This window comes from Rutidosis leptorrhynchoides, chromosome 6 (assembly GCF_046630445.1).
Source record: "Rutidosis leptorrhynchoides isolate AG116_Rl617_1_P2 chromosome 6, CSIRO_AGI_Rlap_v1, whole genome shotgun sequence".
Taxonomy (NCBI): domain Eukaryota; kingdom Viridiplantae; phylum Streptophyta; class Magnoliopsida; order Asterales; family Asteraceae; genus Rutidosis; species Rutidosis leptorrhynchoides.
In genome coordinates this window covers 39,830,086-39,844,116 of record NC_092338.1, presented here as the reverse complement: position 1 = coordinate 39,844,116, position 14,031 = coordinate 39,830,086, and the positions used below count along the sequence as shown (strand labels likewise).

At 29.3% G+C, this 14,031-nt stretch overlaps 1 protein-coding gene across 1 annotated transcript; it reads left to right on the top strand.

Moving 5' to 3' along the window:
* The first annotated feature begins 11,713 nt into the window (after positions 1–11,713).
* On the top strand, positions 11,714–12,945 carry LOC139853575 (uncharacterized). The gene is made up of 2 exons (XM_071842959.1): positions 11,714–12,097; positions 12,352–12,945. The coding sequence occupies exons 1-2, from the start codon at positions 11,714–11,716 to the stop codon at positions 12,943–12,945; spliced, it is 978 nt and encodes a 325-aa protein (XP_071699060.1).
* Positions 12,946–14,031: the final 1,086 nt, after the last annotated feature.

The following is a 14,031-nucleotide window of genomic DNA, read 5'->3' as shown; positions in this document are numbered from 1 at the left end:
TTTTATAATTTTTTCAGATCTATATAAGTTTTAAAAACTCATAAAAAAATTATATATATTTTATTTTTGGTTAAAAGTATTTATTACGAATTTTACATTGTTTTTATGTTTAAACACTACATAATTCGTATTTAATTATAAATAATATTCCATAAATTATAAAAATTATTTTTATGCATCATAACACTTATAATACTAATTATAACATATAAACATAATTAATTTCAAATTTTACAAAGAATATACAATAAATATAAATATAAATGACAATATTGAAAAAAAATTAATAAACATAGAAAGTACCTCAAATTTTCTTCAAGGTTTTGAGAGAATAACTTAAGTTTTTGTGTTTGGCAAGAAAAAATGAATGAGGAGCCATGTATTTATAGGTAAAAAATGGTTGGTGAAAAGAAAAAAAAATAATAAAATAAAGGTGCCAATTTTGACAAAATAATAAAAACATGTTAAAAATGTTTTTAATAAGTTTTTGTTTTTGAAAATATTTAGTCAAAATTCATGGGCTCATTATTTAATTTATAAAAAAAATTTATTTCTTTTTATTTTTATTTTTTTATAAGCTAAAAATATATATAATGATTAAAATAACTTATCATTTAATTAATAATTATGTTACATATAGTTTTAAATATAATACGCATTAATATTAATATTAACTAAAGTTATTTTATATAATTAGTGTAAACTTTAGTTAACAAAAAGTGTCGACTAAAAATAAATATTTGATCAACGTCGAATTTAATTATATATTACGTATGGATAACAACCCTATAGGCAAATTAGTCAATTCAAGTATGGAAATATGAGGGTTGTTATAGTACCTACCCGTTAAAAGAAATTTCGTCCCGAAATTTAGTTGTTGCCATCAATCGGCGTTGTTCGTACATAGACGAGGATATCTACATTTTATTTGGTTTTCACGTTCCCAGGTATGCTCGGGGCCTTGCGTGAATTCCAACGGATAGAATATTGTTCTGTTTCAAGAATTAAAATCATACAAACCATAATTTCTACAAGTTCATCTACGAAGTGCATTTTATTATTAATGCGGAGATCATTCAAAATGATGATGTTATACAAGTCATTTCAGTAAATTGGATATATAAAATGTGTTATGAATAATATCGAGCTCATTTAAAACCTTGAGTGGTTATGCCACAATATTAGGGTAGACAAAGCAGAGAGTAGTTCATGAAAATTATAGTCATGAAGTTTGATAGAGATCATCATTGTGTACAACAAGAATATTGTAATGATGAATATAAGTTAAAGAATAAAGTTTTATCACTATTGAATAATATGGATAAAACGATTCGATTATAGGAAGAGTATAAACGAAGCTATCGTAAAAGAGTGAATGAGTAAATTAAATGTTCGCCTTAACTTTTGACGTAGTCACGATTGATTTCCGGAATTCAAGGGATTAAAGGAAATCTTCGTAATCTATAAGATTTGATTCTCCGGTATTTACGGAATTTTGGGATTTCTTTGATTAAATGCGGTGAATTGCCTCGATTGCTGTGTTTGGAAATTTTGCTATAAATTAGCTTCTTCCGTTTCATTATCTTCACCACTTCTATACTTTCTTCCTAGATTCATACTTCCAAAAGATTTGTTAATATGCTCAATCCCGTATTGATACTTGTTATTATATTGACCATATATGCAGTCATGCTTCTTTTTCTTTTACCACCAGAGGAATCTGTTTACTTCTACTATGCTCTTGGGGTTATAGTGTTTTTAATTCTCCCGTGTCTTTATGTTGCTATACGCATTGATATACACGATTTGTAATTTCTGTGTTGTTATCGGGCTTTGTATTTTCCCTTATATGTCGGAGCTCTTTACCTTTTTATTCTGCTCTCGACTCTAAGTTAAGCGAGTAATGGTCCAGAATTTGTAGGTATGAAGTTTCGAATGAACCTAATGTTCTAAGCATAATATCACGATTTGATTTGGTAAATTACCAGAATTACTGAGGATAGAACTATCAAGAATATATGTTCTTGATATGTTCAGAGATTAAGTAGAATGTAAGAGTCGTGTAACATGACAAATGATGATTATAAAGTCTATGAATCATCATCTCCCATTAAAAATTTAGCATGACTTACTGTAATATAATCACGTTGGCCTGACGTCATTTTATTATACTAACTCATGCTTCAATTCCCAACACTACCTCAAATCATTCAAAATTTAAACTTGTATGTTATAGAAATATAGAAACTAAAACAGCTTCTTTTATTATGTAACACATAAAGTGCGAAGTGATAAATAATTTCGGACAAGAGTAGTTATGAATGTATCTTCAGATTTATGGAGGATATTTATAACGAAAGATACGATGATATCTTAGAATTTTCTAAGATCAAATGATAACGAGAAAAATTCTTCTGTAAGGATTTAGAATGCGTAAGGAGATCTTTTGTGATTTTCATCATAAATCGAATCATCTAGATTCTTTGATTACAGGTTTAATCCTTGTGATTTGTCCATGGTCTCCTTCATGGTTTGCTCAATCCGTTTTTCAGCACCAAATTTTCTATCGAGCGTTCCCAATACCCCATTCTTTATCATCAAACTCCTGGCCATTTAGGCCATCTACAATTTTGCTGTTTCCTCTGCATTTAATGCAGCCATATTTGAATCGTCGGTTATCAATCTGAGATGGTTTCAAGAAATTTCATTTTTAGATGATTGAACGCTGATTGTGATCGTCAAGATTCAAAGGATGTTTTCAAAAATTTTGAATTTGAAGTGTTTAAGCCTAAGATGCATCCATCAATGGATCTAACAGTTGACGAAGAAATGTTTGTGATTTTCAAAAGTAAGGAATGGTAAGTTCGGTGGTTTGATGTGATAATTCATCATAGAATACGAATGAATATAATTCATGAATGTAGTGATCTTTAAGAAGATAACACTTGCTAAAGTTTTACTTAAATTCCGATATGTCAAAATCAGAATATGTATTTGAATTTGTATGAAAATGGTTGTTCTTTAGTGAACGGATACATATGTGGATGTAAGTAGTATAGTTAATGACTGTTGAATCAGAATTGAAGAATGTACGGTGTAACATATTAATGTGAGATATAAATATTTCTCGGGTATTACCTACCCGTTAAAATATTTTCACCGTCAACAGTTTGTACAACAGAATATTTAATTACAATCTTTATGAAAATATACGTACATATATATTTTCTTTCAGATGTAATCATGAATTTAATGAGTTAATATAATTTAAATCTCATTTGATTTACGGTTGAAATGAGAATTAATAATCTCCAAAACCTTAGAGATTTAATAATTGTCGCGAAATATTTCGCTAATGAAGTTATGAATCAATACTTCATTGTTCATTGTTATTGATATATCTCGGTATATGATGTTGGTGCTCGTGGATTTCTTGTGAAATTCACAAGGCACGAATAATGTTTTCTAGAAAGTTTTGAGTACATCGAAAATGGAAGTGTAAAATCAAACATGTATTTGAATAATACACTTAGTTTATTATGAAATGGAGTTTATTGTGATGAAACAGTGATTAACGATTGTTAAGTCATTAACGAGGGATGTACATCATAGCATATTAGTGATATGAATTAACCAAGTAGTACATACTAGTTAAGATTCACACGTAATAGCTTAATACGAAAAGATTTATTATTGTTCCAAACCATATATATATATATATATATATATATATATATATATATATATATATAAAGTATACATATATAATTTTCAGGAAGAATGAGTCAATACATCTTAACTCATTATTACTAATATTCCTTGGTATCTATGGGGCGTATGATGTTGATATCCGAGGTACAGATTATGGTGTTTGTTGTTGGTGAAGCTGATGCTGTTGGTGGTGATGTTGTTGGTACTGGTGGTGATGCTGGTTATGCTGCTGGTGCTCGTAGGTTTCGCACCATATTCTCCAGAGCCACCACTCGAGCGCGAAGCTCATTGACTTCTTCTATTATTCCGGGGTGATTGGCGGTTCGGATAAGTGGATGAATAAGATCTAGAATTTTAGATATTATATATTCGTGACTGGATACCCTGGAAATGAGGGTAAAAATAGTGTTCCGAAAGGGTTCGCCGGTAAGTGCTTCAGGTTCTTCACCAAGAGGTGAATTCGGTTGGTGGAAGGGATCACCTTCTTCTTGTCTCCATTGATTAAGTTTACTACGAACCCCTCCCCAATTCATCCAAAATAGATGATGACTAATTGATTGGTTCATTCCGGTTACGCTGCCATTGGAGCTCGAGGAGTTCGGGGAATCAAGTGAGAAATCCATATTATCTGATCGGAATAAGGGATTTTGTTATGAGATGAGTGTTGAATATTGAATGATATATTTGTCTTCTTGATATACGTATATATAGCAAAAAGATTTCCGTAATTTACGGAGGAAATATAGGAAAAGTGTTAGACAAAGTTTATTAAGATAGATATGATATGATATAATAAGATATGATGTGTCTATAATCCAATAATAGCAGTATGACGTGTCGAGATCATAAAATGATAAGTATGTAATCCGACAATCTTTCAATTAAAGACTTTCAATTCGTAATGGCCTATTCAGGTCTAGGGGCTTGAGCTATAGGATCCTTTAAATCGGTAATCCAAACCCTTCCATTCTAGAGTTTCGTAGACGCCATCCGTCAAGAAAATTCAATGATAAAAAAATAACGAGAAATCAAAGATTTAAAAGTAATGAATATGAGTAGTGATGACATTATAATGTCTTTGAGATAACTCAATGACATTTTCTGGTTCACAAACCGATGCATAAAGACATAAAGCATATAGGTACGTGATATAACAAGGAGGTTATATACGTTTGAGTATGAATAGTAACAAATATAGGAGTTTCAAAAATCATGGATAACATTTCATGTAATACATATGTAATACACAAAACCATGATAAATGACATAGGAATGTCGAGAACGGTGTCGCATTTAAATGTGGTGGCAGAATTGAATACTACTTAGGAGAATGAGCAGAGTTCTTAGATTGGCTCGACATTCTAAGATAAGTAAAGTTTCTAAAGTATAGTGTAGCATTTAACAGTTAAAGGCAACAATTAAAGGCACTATAGTCAAAAGAAGTTGTAGTCCTACATTGCTAAGGTACCTAATTGTATAAGGCACACATAAGATGCAATTCTGGTTCTCTACAACAACCTGCTCTGATACCAATCTGTCACACCCCCCAAAATGGACCAGGGGTAATTGTGACCAATCATATCATAACACAGTTGTATAAACGAGAACGACTCTATATGAGACTTTTTAAATAAAACCTTTGTTAATAAAACAGCGGAAGCAGTAATACATGTTTACATTATTATTAAAACGTAAAATAAATGTTTATGAACTAAAATATAATATGCGATGTGGACTCCATGCAAGCATCAAACCTATCATCACAAAGTTGCAAACAGCTAGCCCAATCATCACCTGAGACAAAACATGCTTAAAGTGTCAACCAAAAAGGTTGAGTGAAATTCACAGGTTTATAAATAATATCCAAAGTTTTAGACCACAAGATTTAGTTTAAAGTTGATTGATATAGAAATATCAATCTAAAAGTGTTGCTGCATTTTGTAATATCGCTACTAAACAAGTTTACCCTATGACACCTTGTACTGTCAGTGTCGTGGAATCATTATTATGTAACCAAAGACCAACGGTCGAATGGTTAGAGACGTTACTCTCAATAGGCCTACTCACAATAATTAAGTTTGCATTTAAACGTAGCAATTAACGATATTACGGTAGGGATTTAGCATGAATCAAAGCATGACAGCATAGTTAACAATTTAGTACTTGTGTCTAAGCGTAAAACAGTTATAAAGCAAGCATGTGTCTCACTCCAAAAGTTATAAATAGTTAAGTAAACAGTAAAAGTGGGGCTATGAAAATCACCTTAGTAGCACACGAAAGAATTGAACGGAAGAACGTGACCGAGATCTTAACCTAGAGATAGAACGTATGATCAGACATTGCCTATCAGACAATAGTATATAGTACTATATTGATAGTAGTGGTTCACTAAAGAATTTCCATTTTCGGAAGGTTACTATTTATGGAAAGTTTCCACTTATAGTAATTTTCCAATTTTAGAAAGTTCGGGTTAATCTTTAGCAAGACGTTGTATAACTTTACTCAAACTTCGTTGCTATCAAATAAGTCAGGAATGACCAGATGTAACCGGGGGCCCAGGATTCTTGACCAGAATCTAAGTCATGGCATTCGAGATCCACAAGCTTACCCATAAATGGCAACCTAGACATCATTCACTTACGACCATGAGTAGCGATGAAGTTCACATGAATTATACATTATCTTTGATTAACCTTCACTTTAGGTGTATACACACAACGAATTATTAATGTACTTAATAATTATATATGTGATAATATAACCTAAGTTTTATTTAATATTTAGTTATTATACCTTAGTATGTCTTATATATATTAAATATAATTACCTTTAAATAAATACCTAAATTACTTCAAAAATAATAGTGTTTTATTAATCGAACATTATTCAAAAATGTCTAAATAATAAATTAAATATCTAAAAATTACATACATAATTTTTATAGTCTTAGTTAATCATATAGATTAGTAGAAAAATTTAAGAAAATGTTTTTATTATATTTTTGTATTTATTTTTATTTTTACCCTTAATGTATTCACAAAAAAATTTTAATTCTTCGTAATTACTAAATAAACCCAAATAATTATTTTTATAATTTTTATAAGTTTCTATCAGTCTAATAACCTGTAGAAAAATATTTAAAAAAATATTTTTTTTTATTTTATATTTATTCTTAATTTACCTTCAAATTACATAATAATAGAGTTTAATTATATAATAAATACCAATTCGACCCAAGTAATTATTTTTATAATTTTTTCAGATCTATATAAGTTTTAAAAACTCATAAAAAATTATATATATTTTATTTTTGGTTAAAAGTATTTATTACGAATTTTACATTGTTTTTATGTTTAAACACTACATAATTCGTATTTAATTATAAATAATATTCCATAAATTATAAAAATCATTTTTATGCATCATAACACTTATAATACTAATTATAACATATAAACATAATTAATTTCGAATTTTACAAAGAATATACAATAAATATAAATATAAATGACAATATTGAAAAAAAATTAATAAACATAGAAAGTACCTCAAATTTTCTTCAAGGTTTTGAGAGAATAACTTAAGTTTTTGTGTTTGGCAAGAAAAAATGAATGAGGAGCCATGTATTTATAGGTAAAAAATGGTTGGTGAAAAGAAAAAAAAATTATAAAATAAAGGTGCCAATTTTGACAAAATAATAAAAACATGTTAAAAATGTTTTTAATAAGTTTTTGTTTTTGAAAATATTTAGTCAAAATTCATGGGCTCATTATTTAATTTATAAAAAAAATTTATTTCTTTTTATTTTTATTTTTTTTATAAGCTAAAAATATATATAATGATTAAAATAACTTATCATTTAATTAATAATTATGTTACATATAGTTTTAAATATAATACGCATTAATATTAATATTAACTAAAGTTATTTTATATAATTAGTGTAAACTTTAGTTAACAAAAAGTGTCGACTAAAAATAAATATTTGATCAACGTCGAATTTAATTATATATTACGTATGGATAACAACCCTATAGGCAAATTAGTCAATTCAAGTATGGAAATATGAGGGTTATTATACTAGACTCCTAGTTTCTCATTCACAAATCACACCAAAATCCTCTCTCCAAAACAATCTCTCCCTCTCCCTCTCTTGTGGTATTCGGATCTTCAAGCTTGTTCTTCGTGTTCATCAAGATTTTCAAGCGTGTTCTTCATTATTTGGGTTATTTGATCTTCATCACCAAGTTTTCTTCTTGTTTCTTGTTAATCTTCATCATTATTAACAAGGTATGATCCAAAATCTTAAAGCTTTTAAATCTTTCTTTCAATTCATGTTTATATTCATAATCATATTCGTGCATGATCTTAACATTCATATTATTTAGATCCTCAAAACCCTAAACCCTAATCATTAAAATACTACTTTAATTAACTAACCCTAATTAATGAAACCCTAATACTACTTATACTATTAATTAACATGTATACACTATTACTATTACTAACACCTATAACCTATAACCTACACATAAAAATATTTTGGGATATGTATTAGAGATGTATAGATCTTCGAACTTTCTTGACGAATGGTTTCTACGAAACTCTAGATGGAAGGATTTGGATTTCCGATTTAAAGGATCCTATAGCTCAAGCCCCTAGACCTGAAATGGCCATTCGAAGGGAAATGGGTGATTGGAAGCTTATCTAATACGACAAGTATCCTAAAATGGAAAACACTCTTAAAGTAGAAACTTTCTAGTTATAGAAACTTACTAAGATAAGAAATCTACTAAAAGTGGAAACTTTCTAAAAATAGAAACTTACTAGGAAAGGAAACTTAGTAAAACGAACTATACTTACAACACTATCATACTTAAACATCTACTTAAACTTGGGCAAAAACACTTACTACTCTTAAATGTCAATAGGTTGACTTTTCTACTCACTCATCCAACTTTCTATTCCGAGGAATAACTCTCTCTCTACTTACTAAGGTGAATTTATAGCCCCACTCTTTATTGCTAGCAAACTTACTTACATTTATTGGGGTGAGACACATGCTGTTTTTACATTTTACAACTTAGACACAAGTACCAAACCACTAAACTATGCTATACCCGGCTATGTCCGACTAAGTCCATACAGTGATATTTTTAATTGCTCGTTGAATGCATGCTTAATTATTGGGGGTAGGCCTATCAGGAGTAACATCCCCGATACATTTGACTAAGTCTTTGTATTAATTAATAATGAAATTAAACCGACAAATATAAACTACAACTTGTCTTTGGGGCAAACTTGAACGTTTAGTCTAAATATCACGCATTGACATAACTTTTTGATCCTGCGGGAGATCAACTTTACAATCTAAATCTTGTGGTCTAAAAACAACGATAACTACTTTTGTTAAACCTATGATTTCACTCAACCTTTTTGGTTGACACTTTAGCATGTTTGTCTCAGGTGCTGATTGATTCAAGCTTACTTACTTACTGCTTATGTGATGCTACTTGAACTTAGGAACAAGAGATATCGCATTTACTATTCTTGCATTTGAAACATTTACTTTATTGTAATTTCAATTCTTGTAACGACATTTCATTTTCCGCTGCGTACTCTAAATAAAGTTTGATTTTATCATGTAGTATTGTTCTCGTATATTATAATATGTTGGTTTATTTGATATTAGTGACGTTTCTTCCAGACCCTATCTGGAGGACGTTACATTATGTGGGTGTTTATCATAAGATTGTACATAATTGTTCAAATATTGTACATATGGTCATGAAAGTGTTTTACCATAAAGTTGTACATAATTCTTCATATATTTTACAATTAACATGTTAATATTTTTTTAAATACAACTAATTATTATAATGACATAATCATGTGGGTCTTAGAATTTGTCTCTTTATTTTTAGTTTTTTTTTTTTTTTAACTTGAATAATTCTTATTTATGACATCAACATGTTAGAGATTTAATGTATACTATAGATTAGTATTATTTAATATGAATGTTAATGTTAATGTAACAACTTTTTAGATTTTCTTTGTTACTTTAATATTAATGTGAAAAAAAACTTATTTTGATTAGATTGCATATCGTGGAATTTTAAATCCTTCAAGCAAACAGATTATGGGATTTCAAATCTTAAGATTTTAAATCTTTCTGGATTTTCAGTAATTGAAATTCTCAAACCAAACGCCATCTAAGGTCAATTGATGTAATTTGCACCAGACATTAAGGACCAACTGTGTAATTTTATCTTTTTAAAATATTATTTTAATTCATTTTTATCCACTCTAAAAGTATATATTTGTCTATATTATCACAATACTCCTCACATACATCACAAACTCACACAATCATTACTTTATATTTTCAACTCACACCTTCACATCATATAAAAAAAACTCACACCAGTACCTCATCCACACCACTGTTATAAATGGTCTTATAAAGTAGAATCAAATATTATTAAAGACATTTTTAAAGACTAAGAATATAAATTTTATATTCAATGTAATTGACACAAATTTTTTGAAAGGCAAATAACATTCTAATTGAACAAAAAATCACAATTCACGTTATCTGTCTGAAAAAAAACGTTTCCTAATTTTTTTTATTTTTTATTTTTTTGTTAAAATTAACTGAATTTGTTATAAAATTATATTATCTAAAAGAAAAAACTCTGTAGCACTATTTATCAATAGTAACCAGGGATATTTCTGTCATTTCACCTTTTTTTTTGACAAAACCCTGTAGCACTATTTATCAATAGTAACCAGGGGTATTTTCATCATTTCACCTTTTTTTTTTTGGTTTTCAACGATAAAAGAAGCAACTTTCATAAAAGAACCAACCCTTCAATGTTACCAAAAGATGTCGAAAAAAATTCCTTTTTACTAAAAAATCAACTACCTTTTTTTTCCCCAACGATAAAAGAGGCAACTTTCATTAAAGGAACAATCCTTCACTGCTACCAAAAGATGTCGAAAAACATTCTTTTTAATAAAATAGATCAACTAACTTAAAAAAAAAAAAAAAAAACAGGAACGTTAAAAGAAGCAACTTTCACAAAAGGAAGAACCCTTCAAAAACATTCTTTTTTATAAAATAGATCAACTAACTTTAAAAAAAAAAAGGAACGCTAAAAGAATCAACTTTCACAAAAGAAACAACCCTTCAATGTTAGATGTCGAAAAAAATTCTTTTTTACAAAATGGATCAAGACTTTTTTTTTAACTCGCATTCAAAACGGAGCCTCCGGCGCGAAGCGAGGGCTCCACAACTAGTTAAATAAACAATAGTAATGAATGAAAATAAATTTGAGAGTTAACAATATTTGGTAGTTAAGTAAAATTATATTGAAACATATATAAATAAATAAGGTGAATAAAAAAATCAGTGAAGTATAGAATATGTCATTTTAACATTAAACAGGAAAACGTTCAGGGTGACGGGTAAACTCGATTTATAGCTTTTATTTTCATCATTGGTGTATCATTAGATTTGGGCTAGTTGTTCTTTTGTTGGTTATATATGTTGGTTCTTGTGGTTGTATTTGATTCGTTTTGGTGCCTCAGCTTGTTTTTAGGGTTCGGTCGTTGTTTGGTTATTTTTTAGGATAATTTGTTTGTCGTTTCTAGATGCTAGGTGATTCTTTCGATCTCTTTAGTTGTATTTGATTTTGATTGGTTCTTCTATTTTTATTATTAAATTTTCATAGGTTTTTTTTTTTTTTTTTTTTTTTTTTTTTTTTTTTTGCAAAAAAATAATAATAAAACATAAAAATCTAGTACTGCGTAGTACAATTTCTTTCACACTTAAATGTGGTAGATTTCTAATCATCCTCTACATGCCTCCTCCACATTATAATAAGGAACATCCGTAATTGCACCCATTTACCCTTTTAATTCACCATATTTAAACCGTACCTCCCAAGTTTTACTCACTTTTCTACTCTTCATTTTTATAATAATATTTCCACACCTCATGATGCATCATAGTTCATCCTCTACCACCACCACCACCACCGCCACAACCACCACCGTAAACGAGTTCTACGACTTCCTAACTGGTAGCCTTGACAATATTTATAACGCTTTTCACTCTCATAATATCATGTCCATCCATTTCTTACAACTTGTCCTCTCATTCCTTCAATCATTTCATTCCCAATTGACCATTTTGGTTCATAAACTACAATTACCAGTTGGTGGAAAATGGCTTGATGAATACATGGACGATAGTGCACGTCTTTGGGACATATGTCATGTCCTTAAATCGGGAATTTCGAACATGGAAAATTATTGTTCTATGGGTGTTAACATGCTTTCTATGCTTGAAAACAATGATCTAAATCCACAAATCTCACGTGAGGTACATGATCATATTATTACTTTACTATATGAGTTATTTTAGTCTCTAATATAAGATTTTTACAAGCGACGGCCCGAGCACTGTCATTAAGATGCATAAAATTATTGTACATGACGGTTATTTATATAATATAAAGTGATAGTTATGAAATTGTACAAGACTTTTATGTAACTTAACAACATCACTTAAATGTTGGGAAAAATCCTTAATATAATTATACTGAATTAAATTCTTAAATGTTGAATGTTTTTCAGGTGCTTAGAATGATCACTCGTTGCCAAAGGGAGAGTGTTAGATTGGAGGAAGAAAACAAGAGCTTATTAGAAACAAGAATTAAACCAATATCGATGGAATTCGATGAAAGTGCCTTAATTCAGTCAAGGTTTAATGGTTTCCATGGGTTTAGAGGAGTTTTATATGCATTAAGAAACATAAGTTCATTACTTTTGAAGATCATGGTTAATGGCCTAGTTTATTGTTCAAACGAGACAAGTTTGTCCTCAGTGTTTTGTCAGAAAACGACTAATTATAATGAAAATCACATTGTATTTGGATCAAGTTTTATGGTATCGGCGAAAAGGTTGAATGATAAAGTGAAGGAGACGGAAGAAGGGCAAAATGGTATCTTACTCGACGAGTTTCGAAATACAAGAAACATCACAGATGAGTTGAAAACAAGGTTCGACGGAATTAGAGGGCTCGAATTAGACTTTGACATAAGTGAGAGGGTTGAAAAGGTAAAGAATTGTTTTGAAGAGTTGCAATGTGGAGTTGAGAATACAATTGTTCAACTTGACGATTTTTTTGATGAGATAGTTGAAAGTAGAAAAAAACTCTTACATTTATAATTTCATAACATATAGGTTTATTTGGCTTTGAATACCTTTTTTGTGCCCTTTAAAAGGGACTTCTGTTCAAGTTTCATCTTTTAGCTCCCATATTAAGTCACATGGGTCCAAATTTCACCACTTTTATGAAACAACATAAATATTCTAGTACTATATGTCTATATTAACAAAAAATTGCCACTTTTTTCTCCTAAACAAATTGATATGCATATTTTTATATTATGCTGCGAAAATTATACGTTATTATCGATTAGACAACTTTAATCATAAGTTGGCTTGCAAAATCAAAACAAAAACATGGCTAGTTTTTGATTAATATAAGGCCTTCTAGAATTGACTTTTATGTGAGCCTCTTTGTTGTTATATATGAAATGCGATAATAAAAAAAAGAATAATAATGGAAATGCGATAAAAAAAAATGAATAATAATGGAAATGGGATGTGGCTGTCCATTTAAAGGGAAGTAAAGAGAGATTTGCATGCAACTTAGGGGACATAAAGAATATAAAATCATGACAAATGTAACGTCAAATGAAAGCACAAATTCTACATGTTTGTGACAATGCCATTTAAAACTTTTCAATTACCAACTAATATACAAATTAGTCGTATTGCATTAGATGATTTGTCAGATATGATTATTCCTAATATGAAATTGTCTATTATTAGTAGTAATAAGCATAAAAACTTACAATATGTTCTTGCTGAGGGTCCAACGGTGACAGCTCGCAAAATTTATGAGCTTTCATCACTTTGATCATATCTTTTCTAGACGGACTCCAGTTTAGTTAATTCAAAAAGTGTAAACGTTCGTAACTCAAAGAACTGCATATTTCATTTTTATTGTGGGGGAAATGGCCCCTCCCAGCGCTGAAAAACTTCGTCTTTTGCCCAAAGAATAAGGGCTCATTTTAGGTATCGAATGGAGCCTTCAAAAATAATGAGACGGCTAGGCATGCAATAAAATTTAGATGGAATAGAATACAAATTGTTATGTGAATATATAATTAATTTCAAATAATAAATAATTAAAAAATATATATATAATTTTCCCTAAGAGATAAGGTACAACCATAGTTGAAAGTA